Consider the following 25,000-nt stretch of genomic DNA (forward strand, 5'->3'; position numbering starts at 1 on the left):
TAAATATATCTATTTTAATGTATCTACTTCATAATCTCTACATCAGTATCTCTGCATCATTACCTCTACTTCATTATCTCTACTTCATTATCTCTACTTCATTATCTCTACTTAAATATCTCTACTTCAATATCTCTACTTCATTATCTCTACTTTAATATCTCTGCTTTAATATCTCTACTTAAATATCTCTACTTCAATATCTCTACTTCAATATCTCTACTTCAATATCTCTACTTCATTATCTCTACTTCAATATCTATACTTCATTATCTCCAAGTCATTATCTCTACTTAAATATATCTACTTCATTATCTCTACTTCAATATCTCTATATCTCTACTTCAATATCTCTACTTTTTAATTTGTTATTATTTAACTAGGCAAGTCAGTTAAGAACAAATTCTTATTGACAATGACGGCCGAGGAACAGTGGGTTAACTGCCTTGTTCAGGGACAGAACGACAGATTTTTACCTTGTCAGCTCCGGGATTCAATCCAGCAACCTTTCGGTTATTAGTCCAACGCCACTAGGCTACCTGCCTCCCCGCTTCAAAAACTCTACTTACATTTCTCTAAATCTCTACTTCATTATCTCTATTTTATTATCTTTGCTTCATTGTCTCAATGTCAATATCTCTACTTCATTATCTCTACTTCATTATCTCTACATCGATATCCCTGATTCGTTATTCATGCGTCATTATCTCCACTTCGTTATCTTCATTTCATTATCAATGCTTCATTATCTCTACTTCATTATCTCTATGCCAGTATTTCTACTTCGTTATCTCTACTTCATTATCAATACTTCATTATTGATACTTCATTATCTCTACTTCTATATCTCTACTTCATTATATCTATATCAATATCTCTAATTCATTATCTCTACTTTATTATCTCCACTTCATTATCCCTACTTCATTATCAATACTTCATTATCTCTACTTCGTTATATCTACTTCCTTATCTCTACTTCATTATCTCTACTTTATTATCTCTACTTCATTATTGATACTTCATTATCTCTACTTGATTCTCTCTACATTATTATCTCTACTTCATTATCAATACTTCATTATCTCTACTTGATTGTCTCTACATTTAACACAGGCTGAACTTATTGTGATAGTGTAAGTAGCTAAGTGAAGATAAGTGTAATAACAAGGCTTTCACCACTTTGTCTATTTTTTACAACACTTCCTCTTTCTCCTCAGCCTCTGACGACCCCTCCCCACGGAGGATAGTATACCCCATCACCCCTACTACTCTATCAGTGGAACGTTCCAGCATGCTGGTGTTGGAGTGTGTGGTGTCGGGCAGTCCGTTGCCCGCTGCCCAGTGGCTGAAGAATGGGCAGGAGGTGGCACTACCAGCCGTGCCAGCAGGGAACAGCAGGAGACACAACAACCTGGTCCTACTGAACCTGAAGAGGAGTGATGGAGGGAACTACCTGTGTTCTGTTACCACGGAGACAGGGAGGAATCTACTTAGCGTCAACTATACTGTGAATGTGCTCGGTGAGTTACTAACAGGCCACTTCTGTAGTCAGGTGTCTCATGGGAAACAGATCTTCTGACCTCAATGGGACTTCCTGGTTAAAGAAAGGTTAGATGAATTACTCTAATGGTAGATTTGTATCTAACTAGTTGAGAGTCCTGACTTCCTCCCCTCTATTCCCAAGAGGAGGCATCTGTCCTGAGGAGTCTGTCTGACCAGACTGTCTCACCTGGAGATGCCGCTCGCTTCACCTGCGTTGCAAAGGGAAACCCCACCCCCAATGTCACCTGGCTCTTCAACTCTGCCCCCATCGCCCCCTCGCCCCGCCTCCAAATTTCAGGCTCCTCCCTCTGCATCAAAGGGGTGACATCACAGGACGTCGGTGTGTACCAGTGCCTGGTGGACAACGTGATTGGCTCAGCCCAGTCAGCTGGCAGGCTCACCCTCCAATCAGGTACAGTGTACTCTCCTAAAGTAGTGGGGTATCAAGAAGTGATTGTATGAGAAAATGGGCTGTTTTTCCCTGCTGCTTTAGGGAGTAGGTTGAAGTAGTAGCTCTCCCTGAGCCCCTCTCCATCTTTCCCACATCTCTCGCCTGCTGGTTTAGGGAGTCAGTTGAAGTGGTAGCTCTCCCTGAGCCCCTCTCCATCTTCCCCACATCTCTCGCCTGCTGGTTTAGGGAGTCAGTTGAAGTGGTAGCTCTCCCTTAGCCCCTCTCCATCTTCCCCACATCTCTCGCCTCCTGTTTTTGCGTCAGAGCTTCCTTCATGCCGACCACCAGGGATAAACTCAGGGATAGAGGAATGGAAAGAGTAGCCTTGGATGGCTCTGAGCGTGTGTGTGTGTGCGTGTGTGTGTGTGTGTGTGTGTGTGTGTGTGTGTGTGTGTGTGTGTGTGTGTGTGCGTGCGTGCGTGCGCGCGCGCGTGTGCGCGCGCGTGCCCGTGCGCGTGCGTCTGTGTGTGTGTGTGTGTGTGTGTGTGTGTGTGTGTGTGTGTGTGTGTGTGTGTGTGTGTGTGTGTGTGTGTGCGTGTTTATTATCCTTATGGGGATCAGAAGTCCTCACAAGGATAGTAAAACGAGGAAAATTCATTCAGCCAGAGTCCCCACAAGGAAAAAGGCTATTTTAGGCTTAGGGGTTAGGTTTATAGGGTTAAGGTTTGGGTTAAGGTTAGTGTTAGGTTTACCCCCTAGAGTCGATCTCTAAATCTAATTAGCATATAACAAAAATCCCCATACAAATCAGTACATTTAAACCAGACAGATATCTGTTATTGAATTGGATGCGTCTCAATCCACCACATCTGCTTGTGGATCACTTCCTCATCTGCCCGTGGATCACTTCCTCATCTACCTGTGGATCACTTCCTCATCTGCCTGTGGATCACTTCCTCATCTACCTGTGGATCACTTCCTCATCTACCTGTGGATCACTTCCTCATCTACCTGTGGATCACTTCCTCATCTGCCTGTGGATCACTTCCTCATCTACCTGTGGATCACTTCCTCATCTGCCTGTGGATCACTTCCTCATCTACCTGTGGATCACTTCCTCATCTACCTGTGGATCACTTCCTCATCTACCTGTGGATCACTTCCTCATCTGCCTGTGGATCACTTCCTCATCTGCCTGTGGATCACGTCCTCATCTACCTGTGGATCACTTCCTCATCTGCCTGTGGATCACTTCCACATCTGCCTGTGGATCACTTCCTCATCTGCCTGTGGATCACTTCCTCATCTGCCTGTGGATCACTTCCTCATCTGCCTGTGGATCACTTCCACATCTGCCTGTGGATCACTTCCTCATCTACCTGTGGATCACTTCCTCATCTGCCTGTGGATCACTTCCTCATCTTGCTGTGGATCACTTCCTCATCTTGCTGTGGATCACTTCCTCAACTACCCGTGGATCACTTCCTCATCTGCCTGTGGATCACTTCCTCATCTACCTGTGGATCACTTCCTCATCTACCTGTGGATCACTTCCTCATCTACCTGTGGATCACGTCCACATCTACCTGTGGATCACGTCCTCATCTACCTGTGGATCACTTCCTCATCTGCCTGTGGATCACTTCCTCATCTACCTGTGGATCACGTCCACATCTACCTGTGGATCACGTCCTCATCTACCTGTGGATCACTTCCTCATCTACCTGTGGATCACTTCCTCATCTACCTGTGGATCACTTCCTCATCTACCTGTGGATCACGTCCTCATCTACCTGTGGATCACTTCCTCATCTGCCTGTGGATCACTTCCTCATCTGCCTGTGGATCACTTCCTCATCTACCTGTGGATCACTTCCTCATCTACCTGTGGATCACGTCCACATCTACCTGTGGATCACTTCCTCATCTGCCTGTGGATCACTTCCTCATCTGCCTGTGGATCACTTCCTCATCTGCCTGTGGATCTCTTCCTCATCTACCTGTGGATCACTTCCTCATCTGCCTGTGGATCACTTCCTCATCTACCTGTGGATCACTTCCACATCTACCTGTGGATCACTTCCTCATCTGCCTGTGGATCACTTCCTCATCTACCTGTGGATCACTTCCTCATCTGCCTGTGGATCACTTCCTCATCTGCCTGTGGATCACTTCCTCATCTGCCTGTGGATCACTTCCACATCTACCTGTGGATCACTTCCTCATCTGCCTGTGGATCACTTCCTCATCTACCTGTGGATCACTTCCTCATCTGCCTGTGGATCACTTCCTCATCTGCCTGTGGATCACTTCCTCATCTGCCTGTGGATCACTTCCACATCTGCCTGTGGATCACTTCCACATCTGCCTGTGGATCACTTCCTCATCTGCCTGTGGATCACTTCCTCATCTACCTGTGGATCACTTCCTCATCTGCCTGTGGATCACTTCCACATCTACCTGTGGATCACTTCCTCATCTGCCTGTGGATCACTTCCTCATCTGCCTGTGGATCACTTCCTCATCTGCCTGTGGATCACTTCCTCATCTGCCTGTGGATCACTTCCTCATCTGCCTGTGGATCACTTCCTCATCTGAAGTTGGTTACAGCCGATCCGCCAACTTCTGACTATAGAGTCCAAACAGTCTGGGCTACACGCTGATATGACCCCTCTGTGGAAAGGTGAGAGACTCGGGTTCTGCTCTAGGACGCCCACAGGTCTCACAAGTATCGTCTGAAGGTCCCCCGGGAACCAGTTGAAAATGGAATGGAAGTACAGTACCAGGTCGTATAATATAGAGTGCCAGGTCGTATAATATAGAGTACCAGGTCGTATAATATAGAGTACCAGGTAGTATAATATACAGTACCAGGTAATATAATATACAGTACCAGGTATTATAATATACAGGACCAGGTAGTATAATATACAGTACCAGGTAGTATAATATACAGTACCAGGTATTATAATATACAGGACCAGGTAGTATAATATACAGTACCAGGTAGTATAATATACAGTACCAGGTAGTATAATATACAGTACCAGGTAGTATAATATACAGGACCAGGTAGTATAATATACAGGACCAGGTAGTATAATATACAGTACCAGGTAGTATAATATACAGTACCAGGTAGTATAATATACAGTACCAGGTAGTATAATATACAGTACCAGGTAGTATAATATACAGGACCAGGTAGTATACTATACAGTACCAGGTAGTATAATATACAGTACCAGGTAGTATAATATACAGTACCAGGTAGTATAATATACAGGACCAGGTAGTGTAATATACAGGACCAGGTAGTGTAATATACAGGACCAGGTAGTATAATATACAGTACCAGGTAGTATAATATACAGGACCAGGTAGTATAATATACAGTACCAGGTAGTATAATATACAGTACCAGGTAGTATAATATACAGGACCAGGTAGTATAATATACAGTACCAGGTAGTATAATATACAGGACCAGGTAGTATAATATACAGTACCAGGTAGTATAATATACAGGACCAGGTAGTATAATATACAGGACTAGGTAGTATAATATACAGGACCAGGTAGTATAATATACAGGACTAGGTAGTATAATATACAGTACCAGGTAGTATAATATACAGTACCAGGTAGTATAATATACAGTACCAGGTAGTATAATATACAGTACCAGGTAGTATAATATACAGTACCAGGTAGTATAATATACAGTACCAGGTAGTATAATATACAGGACCAGGTAGTATAATATACAGTACCAGGTAGTATAATACACAGTACCAGGTAGTATAATATACAGGATCAGTCGAAAGTTTGGACACACCTTCTCATTCAAGGGTTTCTCTTTATTTTTACTATTTCCTACATTGTACAAAAATAGTGAAGACATTAAAACTATGAAATAACACATATGGAATCATGTAGTAACCAAAAAGTGTTAAACAAATCCAAATGTATTTTATATTTGAGATTCTTCAAAGTAGCCACCCTTTGCCTTGATGACAGCTTTGTACACTCTTGGCATTCTCTCAACCAGCTTCATCTGGAATGCTTTTCCAACAGTCTTGGAGGAGTTCCCACATATGCTGAGCACTTGTTGGCTGCTTGTCCTTCACTCTGCAGTCCGACTCATCTCAAACCATCTAATTTGGGTTGAAGTCGGTTCATTGTGGAGGCCAGGTCATCTGATGCAGCACTCCATCACTCTCCTTCTTGGTCAAATAGCCCTTACACAACCAGCAGGTGTGTTTTGTGTCATTGTCCTGTTGAAAAACAAATTATATTCCCACTAAGCCCAAACCAGATGGGATGGCGTATCGCTGCAGAATGCTGTGGTAGCCATGCTGGTTAAGTGTGCCTTTAATTCTAAACAAATTCCAGACAGTGTCACCAGCAAAGCACCCCCAAACCATCACACCTCCTCCTCCATGCTTCACGGTGGGAACCACACATGTGGAGATCATCCGCTCACCTACTCTGCGTCTCGCAAAGACACGGCGGTTGGAACCATAAATCTCAAATTTGGAGACATCAGACCAAAGGCCAGATTTCCACTCGTGATTCTTGGCCCAACCAAGTCTCTTCTTCTTATTGGTTTCTTTGCAGCAATTCAAACATGAAGGTCTGATTCAAGCCTTCTCCTCTGAACAGTTGATGTTGAGATGTGTATTTTCCTTGTACTCTGTGAAGCATTTATTTGGGAAGCAATCTGAGGCTGGTAACTCTCATGAACTTATCCTCTGCAGCAGAGATACCTCTGAGCTGAGAAATAGTGTGATAGTGATCTGAGCTGAGACCAGAGCAGAGCTGAGAGATAGTGTGGTAGTGGTCTGAGCTGAGACCAAAGCTGAGAGATAGTTTGGTAGTGGTCTGAGCTGAGACCAGAGCTCCCTTCGTTCTGTTCTCTCCTGCCTCCTCCAACTCTCAGTGCAGAAAGAGAGATTTATTCTGCTATGATATGCAGCAACACTGGCGTGTTTACAGTGAGAACGAGATGTGAGTGAGATAAGCTGCGTATTAAAACATGGTCTCGGCAGGTCTTTGGCTCCGTGGGTTACCAGGTACCAGGCACCAGAGTTTGTTATCCGATCATCTCTGCTGCCTGTTCAACTAAATTATATTGTTGTATATATATGAACTGTTTACTGTCGGCTGTCTTTAAAGGAGTACACTGTCAGTTGTGTTCGTGTCTCTGTTCTGTTTATGTTTAGTTGGCCAGCGTTGAGCTCCTGCTAAGAAAGTTCCGGTCACAGTTCAACTGTTCCGGTCTACGGGCTTTATAAATACATTTGATTGATTGATTTATTAATTTATTGATGTATATTTGTGTTGCTAGGTTCCAGTTCCCTCCAACCATCCCACATCCAATCCAGTTATCTGGCCCTCATACCACCATGGTCCCCTACTCTAGTTATCTGGCCCTCATACCACCATGGCCACCTACTCTAGTTATCTGGCCCTCATACCACCATGGCCACCTACTCTAGTTATCTGGCCCTCATACCACCATGGCCACCTACTCCAGGTATCTGGCCCTCATACCACCATGGCCACCTACTCCAGTTATCTGGCCCTCATACCATCATGGCCACCTACTCCAGGTATCTGGCCCTCATACCACCATGGCCACCTACTCTAGTTATCTGGCCCTCATACCATCATGGCCACCTACTCCAGGTATCTGGCCCTCATACCACCATGGCCACCTACTCCAGGTATCTGGCCCCCATACCACCATGGCCACCTACTCTAGTTATCTGGCCCTCATACCACCATGGTCCCCTACTCTAGTTATCTGGCCCTCATACCATTATGGCCACCTACTCCAGGTATCTGGCCCTCATACCACCATGGCCACCTACTCCAGGTATCTGGCCCTCATACCACCATGTCCACCTACTCCAGGTATCTGGCCCTCATACCACCATGGCCACCTACTCTAGTTATCTGGCCCTCATACCATCATGGCCACCTACTCCAGGTATCTGGCCCTCATACCACCATGGCCACCTACTCCAGTTATCTGGCCCTCATACCATCATGGCCACCTACTCCAGGTATCTGGCCCTCATACCACCATGGCCACCTACTCTAGTTATCTGGCCCTCATACCATCATGGCCACCTACTCCAGGTATCTGGCCCTCATACCACCATGGCCACCTACTCCAGGTATCTGGCCCCCATACCACCATGGCCACCTACTCTAGTTATCTGGCCCTCATACCACCATGGTCCCCTACTCTAGTTATCTGGCCCTCATACCATTATGGCCACCTACTCCAGGTATCTGGCCCTCATACCACCATGGCCACCTACTCCAGGTAGCTGGCCCTCATACCACCATGGCCACCTACTCCAGGTATCTGGCCCTCATACCACCATGGCCACCTACTCTAGTTATCTGGCCCTCATACCACCATGGCCACCTACTCCAGGTATCTGGCCCTCATACCACCATGGCCACCTACTCTAGTTATCTGGCCCTCATACCACCATGGTCCCCTACTCTAGTTATCTGGCCCTCATACCACCATGGCCACCTACTCTAGTTATCTGGCCCTCATACCACCATGGCCACCTACTCTAGTTATCTGGCCCTCATACCATCATGGCCACCTACTCCAGGTATCTGGCCCTCATACCACCATGGCCACCTACTCCAGGTATCTGGCCCCCATACCACCATGGCCACCTACTCTAGTTATCTGGCCCTCATACCACCATGGCCACCTACTCTAGTTATCTGGCCCTCATACCATCATGGCCACCTACTCCAGGTATCTGGCCCTCATACCACCATGGCCACCTACTCTAGTTATCTGGCCCTCATACCACCATGGCCACCTACTCTAGTTATCTGGCCCTCATACCACCATGGCCACCTACTCCAGGTATCTGGCCCCCATACCACCATGGCCACCTACTCTAGTTATCTGGCCCTCATACAACCATGGTCCCCTACTCTAGTTATCTGGCCCTCATACCATTATGGCCACCTACTCCAGGTATCTGGCCCTCATACCACCATGGCCACCTACTCCAGGTATCTGGCCCTCATACCACCATGGCCACCTACTCCAGGTATCTGGCCCTCATACCACCATGGCCACCTACTCCAGTTATCTGGCCCTCATACCACCATGGCCACCTACTCTAGTTATCTGGCCCTCATACCATCATGGCCACCTACTCCAGGTATCTGGCCCTCATACCACCATGGCCACCTACTCCAGGTATCTGGCCCCCATACCACCATGGCCACCTACTCTAGTTATCTGGCCCTCATACCACCATGGCCACCTACTCTAGTTATCTGGCCCTCATACCATCATGGCCACCTACTCCAGGTATCTGGCCCTCATACCACCATGGCCACCTACTCTAGTTATCTGGCCCTCATACCACCATGGCCACCTACTCTAGTTATCTGGCCCTCATACCACCATGGCCACCTACTCCAGGTATCTGGCCCCCATACCACCATGGCCACCTACTCTAGTTATCTGGCCCTCATACAACCATGGTCCCCTACTCTAGTTATCTGGCCCTCATACCATTATGGCCACCTACTCCAGGTATCTGGCCCTCATACCACCATGGCCACCTACTCCAGGTATCTGGCCCTCATACCACCATGGCCACCTACTCCAGGTATCTGGCCCTCATACCACCATGGCCACCTACTCTAGTTATCTGGCCCTCATACCACCATGGCCACCTACTCCAGGTATCTGGCCCTCATACCACCATGGCCACCTACTCTAGTTATCTGGCCCTCATACCACCATGGTCCCCTACTCTAGTTATCTGGCCCTCATACCACCATGGCCACCTACTCTAGTTATCTGGCCCTCATACCACCATGGCCACCTACTCTAGTTATCTGGCCCTCATACCATCATGGCCACCTACTCCAGGTATCTGGCCCTCATACCACCATGGCCACCTACTCCAGGTATCTGGCCCCCATACCACCATGGCCACCTACTCTAGTTATCTGGCCCTCATACCACCATGGCCACCTACTCTAGTTATCTGGCCCTCATACCATCATGGCCACCTACTCCAGGTATCTGGCCCTCATACCACCATGGCCACCTACTCTAGTTATCTGGCCCTCATACCACCATGGCCACCTACTCTAGTTATCTGGCCCTCATACCACCATGGCCACCTACTCCAGGTATCTGGCCCCCATACCACCATGGCCACCTACTCTAGTTATCTGGCCCTCATACAACCATGGTCCCCTACTCTAGTTATCTGGCCCTCATACCATTATGGCCACCTACTCCAGGTATCTGGCCCTCATACCACCATGGCCACCTACTCCAGGTATCTGGCCCTCATACCACCATGGCCACCTACTCCAGGTATCTGGCCCTCATACCACCATGGCCACCTACTCCAGTTATCTGGCCCTCATACCACCATGGCCACCTACTCTAGTTATCTGGCCCTCATACCATCATGGCCACCTACTCCAGGTATCTGGCCCTCATACCACCATGGCCACCTACTCCAGGTATCTGGCCCCCATACCACCATGGCCACCTACTCTAGTTATCTGGCCCTCATACCACCATGGCCACCTACTCTAGTTATCTGGCCCTCATACCATCATGGCCACCTACTCCAGGTATCTGGCCCTCATACCACCATGGCCACCTACTCTAGTTATCTGGCCCTCATACCACCATGGCCACCTACTCTAGTTATCTGGCCCTCATACCACCATGGCCACCTACTCCAGGTATCTGGCCCCCATACCACCATGGCCACCTACTCTAGTTATCTGGCCCTCATACAACCATGGTCCCCTACTCTAGTTATCTGGCCCTCATACCATTATGGCCACCTACTCCAGGTATCTGGCCCTCATACCACCATGGCCACCTACTCCAGGTATCTGGCCCTCATACCACCATGGCCACCTACTCCAGGTATCTGGCCCTCATACCACCATGGCCACCTACTCCAGGTATCTGGCCCTCATACCACCATGGCCACCTACTCTAGTTATCTGGCCCTCATACCACCATGGCCACCTACTCTAGTTATCTGGCCCTCATACCACCATGGCCACCTACTCCAGGTATCTGGCCCTCATACCACCATGGCCACCTACTCTAGTTATCTGGCCCTCATACCACCATGGTCCCCTACTCCAGGTATCTGGCCCTCATACCACCATGGCCACCTACTCCAGGTATCTGGCCCTCATACCATCATGGTCACCTAATCATCCCCAGCTTCCAATTGGCTCATTCATCCCCCCTCCTCTCTCCTGTAACTATTCCCCAGGTCATTGATGTAATTGAGAATGTGTTCTAAGTCAACTTACCTGGTAAAATAAGGGTTCAAATAAAATAAATAAATAAAGCTGGTGGACTGATCTGTGACTGTGATATATAGCTAATGGACTGATCTGTGACTGTGATATATAGCTAATGGACTGATCTGTGATATGTAGCTAATGGACTGATCTGTGACTGTGATATATAGCTAATGGACTGATCTGTGACTGTGATATATAGCTAATGGACTGATCTGTGACTGTGATATATAACTAATGGACTGATCTGTGACTGTGATATATAGCTAATGGACTGATCTGTGACTGTGATATATAGCTAATGGACTGATCTGTGACTGTGATATGTAGCTAATGGACTGATCTGTGACTGTGATATATAGCTAATGGACTGATTTGTGACTGTGATTTATAGCTAATGGACTGATCTGTGACTGTGATATGTAGCTAATGGACTGATCTGTGACTGTGATATGTAGCTAATGGACTGATCTGTGACTGTGATATGTAGCTAATGGACTGATATGTGACTGTGATATGTAGCTAATGGACTGATCTGTGACTGTGATATGTAGCTAATGGACTGATATGTGACTGTGATATGTAGCTAATGGACTGATCTGTGATATGTAGCTAATGGACTGATCTGTGACTGTGATATGTAGCTAATGGACTGATCTGTGACTGTGATATGTAGCTAATGGACTGATCTGTGACTGTGATATATAACTAATGGACTGATCTGTGACTGTGATATATAGGCTGTGGAGAATATATCTTTGACCTAATACCCATTTACATTTACATTTAAGTCATTTAGCAGACGCTCTTATCCAGAGCGACTTACAAGTTAATTTTTACCTTTTTATTTTTTTTATTTAACCAGGCAAGTCAGTTAAGAACACATTCTTATTCTTCAATGACGGCCTGGGAACAGTGGGTTAACTGCCTGTTCAGGGGCAGAACGACAGATTTGTACCTTGTCGGCTCGGGGGTTTGAACTCACAACCTTCCGGTTACTAGTCCAACGCTCTAACCACTAGGCTACCCTGCCGCCCCTAACTAGCCCCTAACAGAGTAGGGAAGGGTAGGAAACAGAGCAGGGAAAGGGGACAGAGCAGGGAAAGGGGACAGAGCAGGGAAAGGGGACAGAGCAGGGAAAGGGGACAGAGCAGGGAAAGGGGACAGAGCAGCGAAAGGGGACAGAGCAGGGGAGGGACAGAGCAGGGAAAGGGGACAGAGCAGGGGAGGGAACAGAGCAGGGGAGGGACAGAGCAGGGAAAGGGGACAGAGCAGGGTAGGGACAGAGCAGGGGAGGGACAGAGCAGGGAAAGGGGACAGAGCAGGGTAGGGAACAGAGCAGGGGAGGGAACAGAGCAGGGGAGGGGACAGAGCAGGGAAAGGGGACAGAGCAGGGTAGGGAACAGAGCAGGGGAGGGAACAGAGCAGGGGAGGGGACAGAGCAGGGGAGGGAACAGAGCAGGGGGAGGGAACAGAGCAGGGGAGGGACAGAGCAGGGAAAGGGGACAGAGCAGGGTAGGGAACAGAGCAGGGGAGGGAACAGAGCAGGGGAGGGACAGAGCAGGGAAAGGGGACAGAGCAGGGGAGGGAACAGAGCAGGGGAGGGAACAGAGCAGGGGAGGGGACAGAGCAGGGGAGGGAACAGAGCAGGTGAGGGAACAGAGCAGGGGAGGGAACAGAGCAGGGAAAGGGGACAGAGCAGGGAAAGGGGACAGAGCAGGGAAAGGGGACAGAGCAGGGAAAGGGCACAGAGCAGGGAAAGGGGACAGAGCAGGGAAAGGGGACAGAGCAGGGAAAGGGGACAGAGCAGGGAAAGGGGACAGAGCAGGGAAAGGGGACAGAGCAGGGAAAGGGGACAGAGCAGGGGAGGGGACAGAGCAGGGAAAGGGAACAGAGCAGGGGAGGGAACAGAGCAGGGAAAGGGGACAGAGCAGGGGAGGGAACAGAGCAGAGGAGGGTAAGGGACTGTTTTTTGGGTGTGTGTGGCAGGCAGGCAGCAGTGGGTTCACTTTACTAAATCAACAGGCTTGGAACTGGTAACACTAACCTGGGATATGGGAGCGCGCCAGCTGCCCACATTCCTCACAGCAACCATTCAAATACCAGGAGAATCATCCCCAGCTACACTACACCTAGAGAGAGAAACACACTTACCCTCTCCCCCCCTCTCTCTCTCCAGCTCTCTCTCGCTCTCTCTCACTTTCTCCCCTTCTCTCTCCAGCTCTCTCTCTGTCTCTCTATATCTCTCTCTCTGCCCCTCTCTCTCTCTCTCTCTCTCTCTCTCTCTCTCTCTCTCTCTCTCTCTCAATTCAATTCAATTCAATTCAAGGGGCTTTATTGGCATGGGAAACATGTGTTAACACTGCCAAAGCAAGTAAGGTAAACAATAAAAATTAACAGTAGACATCACACATACAGAAGTTTCAAAACAATAAAGACATTACAAATGTCATATTATATATATATATACAGTGTTTTTACAAGGTACAAATGGTAAAGGACACAAGATAAAATAAATAAGCATAGATATGGGTTGTATTTACAATGGTGTTTGTTCCTCACTGGTTGCCCTTTTCTCGTGGCAACAGGTCACAAATCTTGCTGCTCTGATGGCACACTGTGGAATTTCACCCAGTAGATATGGGAGTTTTTCAAAATTGGATTTGTTTTCGAATTCTTTGTGGATCTGTGTAATCTGAGGGAAATATGTCTCTCTAATATGGTCATACATTGGGCAGGAGGTTAGGAAGTGCAGCTCAGTTTCCACCTCATTTTGTGGGCAGTGAGCACATAGCCTGTCTTCTCTTGAGAGCCATGTCTGCCTACGGCGGCCTATTTCAATAGCAAGGCTATGCTCGCTGAGTCTCTACATAGTCAAAGCTTTCCTTAATTTTGGGTCAGTCACAGTGGTCAGGTATTCTGTCACTGTGTTCTCTCTGTTTAGGCCAAATAGCATTCTAGTTTGCTCTGTTTTTTTGTTAATTCTTTCCAATGTGTCAAGTAATTATCTTTTTGTTTTCTCATGATTTGGTTGGTTCGAATTGTGCTGCTGTCCTGGGGCTCTGTAGGGTGTGTTTGTGTTTGTGAACAGAGCCCCAGGACCAGTTTGCTTAGGGGACTCTTCTCCAGGTCCTCTCTCTGTCTATCTCTCCCACTTTCTCCCCTTCTCTCTCCAGCTCTCTCTCTCTCTCTCTCTCTCTCTCTCTCTCCTTTTCTCTCTCTCTCTCTCTCTCTCTCTCTGTCTCTCTCTGTCTCTCCTTTTCTCTCCAGCTCTCTCTCTCTCTGTCTCTCCTTCTCTCTCTTTCTCTCTGTCTCTCTCTCTGTCTCTCTCTCTGTCTCTCTCTCTCTAGCTTTCTCCCGTTCTATCTCCAGCTCTCTCTTTCTCTCTCTCTCCCTCTCTCGCGTTCTCCCCTTTTGTCTCCATCTCTCTCAATTAAATTAAATTCAATTTGCTTTATTGGCATGACATAACAATGTACATGTTGCCAAAGCTTACTTTGGTACAATATTAACATAATTATTAACATAACAACAACAACAAAATGCATAGAGGACATGTGCAGGTTGGTTGGTCTGTCAGACACTGTCCCTCATCTAATGGCAGGCAGCAATGTAACAAAAAGTTAATTTAATAAAAAACAAGCCTAAAAACTTATATAAAGACTATTGACATGTTGTCAGGAGGAATGGAAGGCTACCCAAAACTTTTGAACCAAGTTAAACAATTTAAAGGCAATGCTACCAAATACTAATTGAGTGTATGTAAACTTCTGACCCACTGGGAATGTGATGGAAGAAATACAAGCTGAAATAAATCATTCACTCTACTATTATTCTGACATTTCACATTCTTAAAATAAAGTGGTGATCCTAACTGACCTAAGACAGGGAATTTTTACTTGGATTGAATGTCAGGAATTGTGAAAAACTGAGGTTAAATGTATTTGGCTAAGGTGTATGTATACTTCTGACTTCAACTGTAAATGAGACTGGCCTATCTGGTTAAATAAAAGTGAAATAAAATACAAATCATTAGGGGTGTATTCATCAGGGGTGTATTCATTAGGGGTGTATTCATTAGTATTCATTAGGGGTGTATTCATTAGTATTCATTAGGGGTGTATTCATCAGGGGTGTATTCATTAGTATTCATTAGGGGTGTATTCATTAGTATTCGTTAGGGGTGTATTCATTAGTATTCATTAGGGGTGTATTCATCAGGGGTGTATTCATTAGTATTCATTAGGGGTGTATTCATTAGTATTCATCAGAGGTGTATTCATTAGTATTCATCAGGGGTGTATTCATCAGGGGTGTATTCATTAGGGGTGTATTCATTAGGGGTGTATTCATTAGGGGTGTATTCATCAAGGGTGTATTCATTAGGGGCGTATTCAAGAAAATGGAATGAAACGGGATTAAACATTCAGTAAACTTTCATTCATAGGCTAGGTTGTAGAAACCTCATGATGGGTATATGGAAAATTAGAGTATCATGTAGTAGCTTAAACCTGTCGATGTCACATTGAACTGGGTGAATGGAATATGAAGGACAGTCATCCAATATGCTGTAATAGAAATAAGGCCCTGCTCATGAAAATAAAATCACACCGACCGTCACTGACTGTTATATACCGTAATATTCTGTAATATACTCTAATATACTGTAATATACTCTAATATACTGTAATATACTGTAATATACTCTAATATACTGTAATATTCTGTAATATACTGTAATATACTGTAATATACTGTAATATACTCTAATATTCTGTAATATACTCTAATATACTGTAATATACTGTAATATACTGTAATATACTCTAATATACTCTAATATTCTGTAATATACTCTAATATACTGTAATATACTCTAATATACTCTAATATTCTGTAATATACTCTAATATACTCTAATATACTGTAATATACTGTAATATACTGTAATATACTCTAATATTCTGTAATATACTCTAATATACTGTAATATACTGTTATATACCGTACTATTCTGTAATATACTCTAATATACTGTAATATACTCTAATATACTATAATATACTGTAATATACTGTAATATACTATAATATACTGTAATATACTGTGATATACTGTAATATACTGTAATATTCTGTAACATAGTGCAATGTAGTGTAATATACTGTGATATACTGTAATATTTGTAATATACTGTGATATACTGTAATATTCTGTAATATACTGTAATATACTTTAATATTCTGTAACATACTCTAATATACTGTAATATAGTGTAATATACTCTAATATCCTGTAATATACTATAATATACTGTAATATACTGTGATATACTGTAATATTCTGTAACATAGTGCAATGTAGTGTAATATACTGTGATATACTGTAATATTCTGTAATATACTGTGATATACTGTAATATTCTGTAATATACTGTGATATACTGTAATATTCTGTAATATACTGTAATATACTTTAATATTCTGTAACATACTGTAAGATATTTTAATATTCTGTAACATACTCTAATATAATGTAATATAGTGTAATATACTCTAATATACTCTAATATACTGTAATATACTGTAAGGTAGTGTAATATAGTGTAATATTCTCTAATATACTGTAATATACTGTAAGGTAGTGTAATATAGTGTAATATTCTTTAATATACTGTAATATACTGTAAGGTAGTGTAATATAGTGTAATATTCTCTAATATACTGTAATATACTGTAAGGTAGTGTAATATAGTGTAGTATTCTCTAATATACTGTAAGGTAGTGTAATATAGTGTAATATTCTTTAATATACTGTAATATACTGTAAGGTAGTGTAATATAGTGTAATATTCTCTAATATACTGTAATATACTGTAAGGTACTGTAATATAGTGTAATATTCTGTGTCTCCTGCCAAACCTCCTCCCAGCCTCCCTGACGTCCCCATTTACAGCTCTCTGGACCGGTTTATAATGAAAAAAAACAAACAAAGCATTATTGTGTAGTGCTGTGAGTATCCAGGAGTTTCTTGTTATTTTATGTAGATTGAAAAGGCTTGTTCCCAATGGAAAACTTTCCAGCCCTGATTTCCTGCTGGCCTGTGGTCCACTTCGGAGACATAGTCCCTCCTCTGTCCCTGTTGGGTCTCTGCAGCAGACTGACTCTGTCCATGTTGGGTCTCTGCAGCAGACTGACTCTGTCCCTGTTGGGTCTCTGCAGCAGACTGACTCTGTCCCTGCTGGACCCTGCAGCAGACTGACTCTGTCCATGTTGGGTCTCTGCAGCAGACTGACTCTGTCCCTGTTGGGTCTCTGCAGCAGACTGACTCTGTCCCTGCTGGACCCTGCAGCAGACTGACTCTGTCCCTGCTGGACCCTGCAGCAGACTGACTCTGTCCATGTTGGGTCTCTGCAGCAGACTGACTCTGTCCCTGCTGGGTCTCTGCAGCAGACTGACTCTGTCCCTGCTGGGTCTCTGCAGCAGACTGACTCTGTCCCTGCTGGACCCTGCAGCAGACTGACTCTGTCCCTGTTGGGTCTCTGCAGCAGACTGACTCTGTCCATGTTGGGTCTCTGCAGCAGACTGACTCACTTGGTCGTAACACTAAATTCGATGTAAAAAGCGCTCTACGCCGAACCGAAAAATGATACCTGTTGCTCTACCTGCCTTTGTAAGTGCTGCCTGTGCCTAGTTTCTACAGCATAGCATTCTACAGGACTCCCGAGTGGCACAGCGGTCTAGGTTACGGAATCGCAATGCAAGAGGTAATCCACCGTTAGGTCACATGGTATGCTATCAGAATACTCCACCGTTAGGTCACATGGTATGCTACCAGAATACTCCACCGTTAGGTCACATGGTATGCTACCAGAATACTCCACCGTTAGGTCACATGGTATGCTATCAGAATACTCCACCGTTAGGTCACATGGTATGCTATCAGAATACTCCACCGTTAGGTCACATGGTATGCTATCAGAATAATCCACTGTTAGGTCACATGGTATGCTATCAGAATAATCCACTGTTAGGTCACATGGTATGCTATCAGAATAATCCACCGTTAGGTCACATGGTATGCTATCAGAATAATCCACCGTTAGGTCACATGGTATGCTATCAGAATAATCCACCGTTAGGTCACATGGTATGCTATCAGAATAATCCACCGTTAGGTCACATGGTATGCTATCAGAATAATCCACCGTTAGGTCACATGGTATGCTAGCAGAATAATCCACCGTTAGGTCACATGGTATGCTATCAGAATAATCCACCGTTAGGTCACATGGTATGCTATCAGAATAATCCACCGTTAGGTCACATGGTATGCTAGCAGAATAATCCACCGTTAGGTCACATGGTATGCTATCAGAATAATCCACCGTTAGGTCACATGGTATGCTATCAGAATAATCCACCGTTAGGTCACATGGTATGCTATCAGAATAATCCACTGTTAGGTCACATGGTATGCTACCAGAATAATCCACCGTTAGGTCACATAGTATGCTATCAGAATAATCCACCGTTAGGTCACATGGTATGCTAGCAGAATAATCCACCGTTAGGTCACATGGTATGCTATCAGAATAATCCACCGTTAGGTCACATGGTATGCTATCAGAATAATCCACCGTTAGGTCACATGGTATGCTATCAGAATAATCCACTGTTAGGTCACATGGTATGCTACCAGAATAATCCACCGTTAGGTCACATAGTATGCTATCAGAATAATCCACCGTTAGGTCACATGGTATGCTACCAGAATAATCCACCGTTAGGTCACATAGTATGCTTGCAAGATGTTGTGATCAATCCTGCTAATAGATGAGCCAAAGAGACTAATGACCGTGAACACTCCCCTCCATCTTGGCTAACATTCCCCAGACAAATGTTAACCAAATATCCAAACTAAAATGATGTGAAAACAAAAATCTCCGGCGCGATGGCGCTGTCGCAATCATAGCGGTGCTGAAATGATCATCTAGTTGTCCACACATGGCTTTACATTTAAAGGGTGGACGACTCTGGGAGTTTCAAATAACCAACAATTTAAAACATGCTTTCAAAATTCATAGTTGTAGTCGTAATAATGGTGGGCCGTGTAGTTGTAGTTCTAATAATGGTTGGCCGTGTAGTCGTAGTCGTAATAATGGTGGGCCGTGTAGTTTTAGTCGTAATAATGGTGGGCCGTGTAGTTGTAGTCGTTATAATGATGGGCCGTGTAGTTGTAGTTGTAATAATGATGGACCATGTAGTTGTAGTCGTAATAATGGTGGGCTGTGTAGTTGTAGTCGTAATAATGATGGGCTTTGTAGTTGTAGTAGTAATAATGGTGGGCCGTGTAGTTGTAGTCGTAATAATGGTGGGCTGTGTAGTTGTAGTCTTAATAATGGTGGGCTGTGTAGTTGTAGTCGTAATAATGGTGGGCCGTGCGAAGTGATGGGCGAAGTGACATGCCTGGCAAAGTTTGCAACTGCCACAAGGATGGTAACAGCTTAGTAACAGGCGATGCCTAGCAACCATTGTTATGAAGCATCAAATCTCATGAGCGGGCATTGCTTACGCCGGACTTAGCTTCAACTAGACTTGTTTTTGGTTGATGCAATTGGTTTAAATACGGTTCACATAGTCGAACGTACACTCTTAGAAAAAAATGGGGTTCCTAAAGGGTTCCTCGGCTGTCACCATAGGGAAAAAAACTTTGCGGTTCCAGGTAGGACCATTTTGGGTTCCATGTAGAACCTTCTGTGGAAAGGGTTCTACACAGAACCTAACAACATTCTACCTGGAACCAAAAATGTTCTACCTGGAACCAAAAAGGTTTGTTAAAAGGGTTCTCCTGTGGGGACAACCGAAGAACCTTGTAAGGTTCTAGATAGCATCTTTATTTCTAAGAGCGTAGCTCCGTCTAACCTAGCATTTCATAACAACTGGTGCAACCGGACCCAGAAAGAACATTCAGTTTATTTACATCTGAATTCATAGCAAGAAAATGTATTAAAAACATCACAATATGATTTGTGATCAAAGTTTCAATCTTCGATGTTATACTTGGATACAGTTAAATCTGAAACTTCTCTTTCTATCTCTAGAAGAAGAACCTCAGCCTGGTTCCACCACTGATATTCTGATCGACGCTCCACACACCTCCGTCCACCCAATCCAGAGCGACGAGGGAGATGAGCTCCTCCCACCCGAGGAGGAAGGGGAAGGGCTAGGGGAGGGGCTAGGAGAAGGGGATGGGCTATGGGACACCATGGGCCAACCAACAGAGAGGAGCAGCGACCGGCCCACTCCTGAAGCACCAATCATTACTAGCCCTCCTCAGACTCACAAACCTGATGTCTATGACCTGGAGTGGAGGGCGGGCCGTGACTGGGGACATCCAATCAATGCATACTTTGTCAAGTACCGCAAGGTGAGTCCAGCGGGGGAGGAACAGGAGTTTTGCTTACCATGTCGTTGTACCCTGACCAGGAAAAACTCCAGGCCCTAGGTAGGGATAAAGCACCTGCATGTTAGTGTAGTAGAGTAGAGTGTAGTAGAGTAGAGTATGGTAGAGTAGAGTAGAATAGAGTAGAGTGGAGTAGAGTATAATAGAGTGGAGTACAGTGTAGTGGAGTAGAGTGGAGTGGAGTAGAGCGTAGTGTAGTAGAGTGGAGTAAAGTATAGTGTAGTAGAGCAGACTGGAGTGTATTAGAGTAGAGTGTATTAGAGTGGAGTACAGTGTAGTGGAGTAGAGTAGAGTGGAGTGGAATAGAGTAGAGTGTAGTAGAGTAGAGTGGAGTAGAGTAGAGTATGGTAGAGTAGAATACAGTAGAGTGGAGTAGAGTAGAGTATAATAGAGTGGAGTGGAGTATAGTAGAATAGAGTGTAATAGAGTGGAGTAGAGTGGAGTGGAGTATAGTAGAATAGAGTGTAATAGAGTGGAGTAGAGTGGAGTGGAGTGTAGTAGAGTGTAGTTGAATATAGTTGAGTGTAGTATAGTGTAGTAGAGTGGAGTAGAGTGTATTGGAGGGGAGTGGAGGGGAGTGTGGTAGAGGAGTGTAGTAGTGTAGAGTGGAGGCTAGAGTGGAGTGGAGTGGAGTTTAGTAGAGTGGAGTAGAGTGAAGTAGAGTGGAGTGAAGGAGACTAGAGTGGAGTGGAGACTAGTGGAGTAGAGCGTAGTGTAGTAGAGTGGAGTAAAGTGTAGTAGAGCAGAATGGAGTGTATTAGAGTAGAGTGTATTAGAGTGGAGTACAGTGTAGTGGAGTAAAGTAGAGTGGAGTGGAGTAGAGTGTAGTGGAGTAGAGTAGAGTATGGTAGAGTAGACTACAGTAGAGTGGAGTAGAGTATAATCGAGTGGGGTGTAGTATAGTAGAATAGAGTGTAACAGAGTGGAGTAGAGTGTAGTGGAGTGGAGTGTAGTAGAGTGTAGTTGAGTGTAGTATAGTGGAGTAGAGTGTATTGGAGGGGAGTGGAGGGGAGTGTGGTAGAGGAGTGTAGTAGAGTAGAGTGGAGTAGAGTGTAGTAGAGGAGTGGAGTGGAGACTAGAGTGGAGTGGAGTGTAGTAGAGTGGAGTAGAGTGAAGGAGACTAGAGTGGAGTGGAGTAGAGTGTAGTAGAGTAGAGTAGAGTAGAGTAGAGTGGAGTAGAGTAGAGTGTAGTAGAATGTAGTGGAGTAGAGTGGAGTGGAGTGGAGTAGAGTGGGGTATAGTAGAATAGTGGAATAGAGTGGAGTGTATTGGAGTGGAGTGTAGTAGAGTGTAGTTGAGTGTAGTACAGTGTAGTAGAGTGGAGTAGAGTGTATTGGAGGGGAGTGGAGGGGAGTGTGGTAGAGGAGTGTAGTAGAGTAGAGTGGAGTAGAGTGTAGTAGAGGAGTAGAGTGGAGTGGAGACTAGAGTGGAGTGAAGGAGACTAGAGTGGAGTGGAGTAGAGTGTAGTAGAGTGGAGTAGAGTGGAGTAGAGTGGAGTAGAGTGGAGTAGAATGTAGTGGAGTAGAGTGGAGTAGAGTAGAGTGGAGTAGAGTAGTGTGGAGTAGAGTGTAGAAGAGTAGAGTGGAGACTAGAGTGGATTGGAGACTAGAGTGGAGTGGAGACTAGTGGAGTAGAGCGTAGTGTAGAAGAGTGGAGTAAAGTGTAGTGTAGTAGAGCAGACTGGAGTGTATTAGAGTAGAGTGTATTAGAGTGGAGTACAGTGTAGTGAAGTAGAGTGGAGTGGAGTAGAGCGTAATGTAGTAGAGTGGAGTAAAGTATAGTGTAGTAGAGCAGACTGGAGTGTATTAGAGTAGAGTGTATTAGAGTGGAGTACAGTGTAGTGGAGTAGAGTAGAGTGGAGTGGAGTGGAGTAGTGTAGTAGAGTAGAGTGGAGTAGAGTGTAGTAGAGTAGAGGGTAGTGGAGTAGAGTGTAGTATAGTGTAGTAGAGTGGAGTAGACTGGAGTGTAGTGGAGTAGAGGGTAGTGGAGTAGAGGGTAGTGGAGTAGGGGGTAGTGGAGTAGAGGGTAGTGGAGTAGAGGGTAGTGGAGTAGAGTAGACTGGAGTGTAGTATGGGGTAGTGGAGTAGAGGGTAGTATAGTGTAGTAGAGTGGAGTAGACTGGAGTGTAGTGGAGTAGAGGGTAGTGGAGTAGAGTGTAGTGTAGTGTAGTAGAGGGTAGTGGAGTAGAGGGTAGTGGAGTAGAGGGTAGTGGAGTAGAGGGTAGTGGAGTAGAGTAGACTGGAGTGTAGTATGGGGTAGTGGAGTAGAGGGTAGTATAGTGTAGTAGAGTGGAGTAGACTGGAGTGTAGTGGAGTAGAGGGTAGTGGAGTAGAGTGTAGTGTAGTGTAGTAGAGGGTAGTGTAGTAGAGGGTAGTGTAGTAGAGGGTAGTGGAGTAGAGGGTAGTGGAGTAGAGGGTAGTGGATTAGAGGGTAACACTTTATTTGAGTAGTCCTTCTGAAGATAACCTACAGACTGCCTGTAACATTGTGAGATATAGTGAGATAAACTGGATGGAAAATCCAACAAATTATTTTTGAATTTTCAACATTGAAATGCAATGATTCACCCATGATCCACCAAACAATACTTTGAAAGAGTACTATAAGCATATGTTTTTGTTTCAGTCTCCTTCATCTCCTCTAACCAAAGTTAATTGTATGGATTTTTTTCCTATTAATAATGTCAAATGAACATCTGTACAGAAAGACTCATGTGAAGGTAAATTACAGAGGAGGAACTTCTTGATGCAATTAAAGCCTTTAAGTCTGGGAAAACTCCAGGGCTGGATGGCACACCAGTGGAAGTATACCAAACTCTAGGGCTGGATGGTTTACCAGTGGAGATATACCAAACTCCAGGGCTGGATGGTATACTAGTTGAGGTTTACCAAACTCCAGGGCTGGATGGTTTACCAGTGGAGATATACCAAACTCCAGGGCTGGATGGTATACCAGTTGAGGTTTACCAAACTCCAGGGCTGGATGGTATACTAGTTGAGGTTTACCAAACTCCAGGGCTGGATGGTTTACCAGTGGAGATATACCAAACTCCAGGGCTGGATGGTATACCAGTTGAGGTTTACCAAACTCCAGGGCTGGATGGTATACCAGTTGAGGTTTACCAAACTCCAGGGCTGGATGGTTTACCAGTGGAGATATCCCAAACTCTAGGGCTGGATGGTATACCAGTTGAGGTTTACCAAACTCTAGGGCTGGATGGCATACCAGTTGATGTTTACCAAACTCTAGGGCTGGATGGCATACCAGTTGATGTTTACCAGTGGAGATATACCAAACTTGTTTTGATGTACTCAGAGGACCATTATTTAACCACCTATAAAAATGGTAGAATATCAGATACTCAACAAGAAGGTCTGATTTCATTACTACTGAAACAGGACCCAGGTGGTAAATCTAAAGATCCAGTCCATTAAAAACAAGTGAAGCCCCTTGTGCTTCAGTGTTGTGATGCAAAAATTCTAGAATAGTGCATAGAATTAAAAAGGTAGTGTCGGATATTATTCATCCTACTCAGACAGTTTTTTTTACATGGATGAAACATTGGAGATAATACAAGACAAGAACTGGAACCAATAAAATACTATGACGGATGTTGAGCCAGCAGCATACCACCCTGCATACCACCCTGCATACCACCCTGCATAACACTGCTCGCACGCTTCTGAAGCCAAGCATGGTTGGGCATGGCCAGTCCCTGGATGGGAGACTAGATGCTACTGGAAGTGGTGTTGGAGGGCCAGTAGGAGGCACCCTTTCCTCCGGTCTAGAAAAAGTTCCCCAGGGCAGTGATTGGGGATGTTGCCCTGTGTAGGGTGCTGTGTTTTGGCTGGGATGTTAAACGGGTGTCCTGGCTCTCTGAGGTCATTAAAGATCCCATGGCACTTATAGGGATGTTAACCCCCGGTGTCCTGGCTAAATTCCCAAGCTGGTATTTATTGGTCACCTAATCATCCCCAGTTTACAATTGCCTCATTCATCTCCCCTGTAATTATTCCCCAGGTCGTTGCTGTAAATGAGAATGTGTTCTCATTCAACTGACCTGGTTAAATAAGGGTTAAATTAAAACAATAAAACAACATGGAGAAACCATGCCTGGTACTCATAGCTGACTTTGTAAAGGCCTTCGATAAAGTAGGACTGGAATTTATATGGTGCATTTGGAAAGTATTCAGACCCCTTGACTTTTTCCACATTTTGTTAAGTTACAGACTTATTCAAAAATGGATT

The 25,000-nt window shown here is 44.9% G+C and overlaps 1 protein-coding gene across 1 annotated transcript in view; it reads left to right on the forward strand.

The window, feature by feature from the left end:
* The window catches only part of cdon (cell adhesion associated, oncogene regulated), a 151,114-nt gene that overhangs the window by 75,839 nt on the left and 50,275 nt on the right, over nt 1–25,000 (forward strand). Inside the window, 3 exon segments of the mRNA XM_064975394.1 lie at nt 1,221–1,523; nt 1,688–1,957; nt 20,391–20,716. Coding sequence (XP_064831466.1) covers nt 1,221–1,523; nt 1,688–1,957; nt 20,391–20,716 — 899 coding nt within the window.

This window comes from Oncorhynchus masou, chromosome 9, assembly GCF_036934945.1.
Source record: "Oncorhynchus masou masou isolate Uvic2021 chromosome 9, UVic_Omas_1.1, whole genome shotgun sequence".
Taxonomy (NCBI): Eukaryota; Metazoa; Chordata; class Actinopteri; order Salmoniformes; family Salmonidae; genus Oncorhynchus; species Oncorhynchus masou.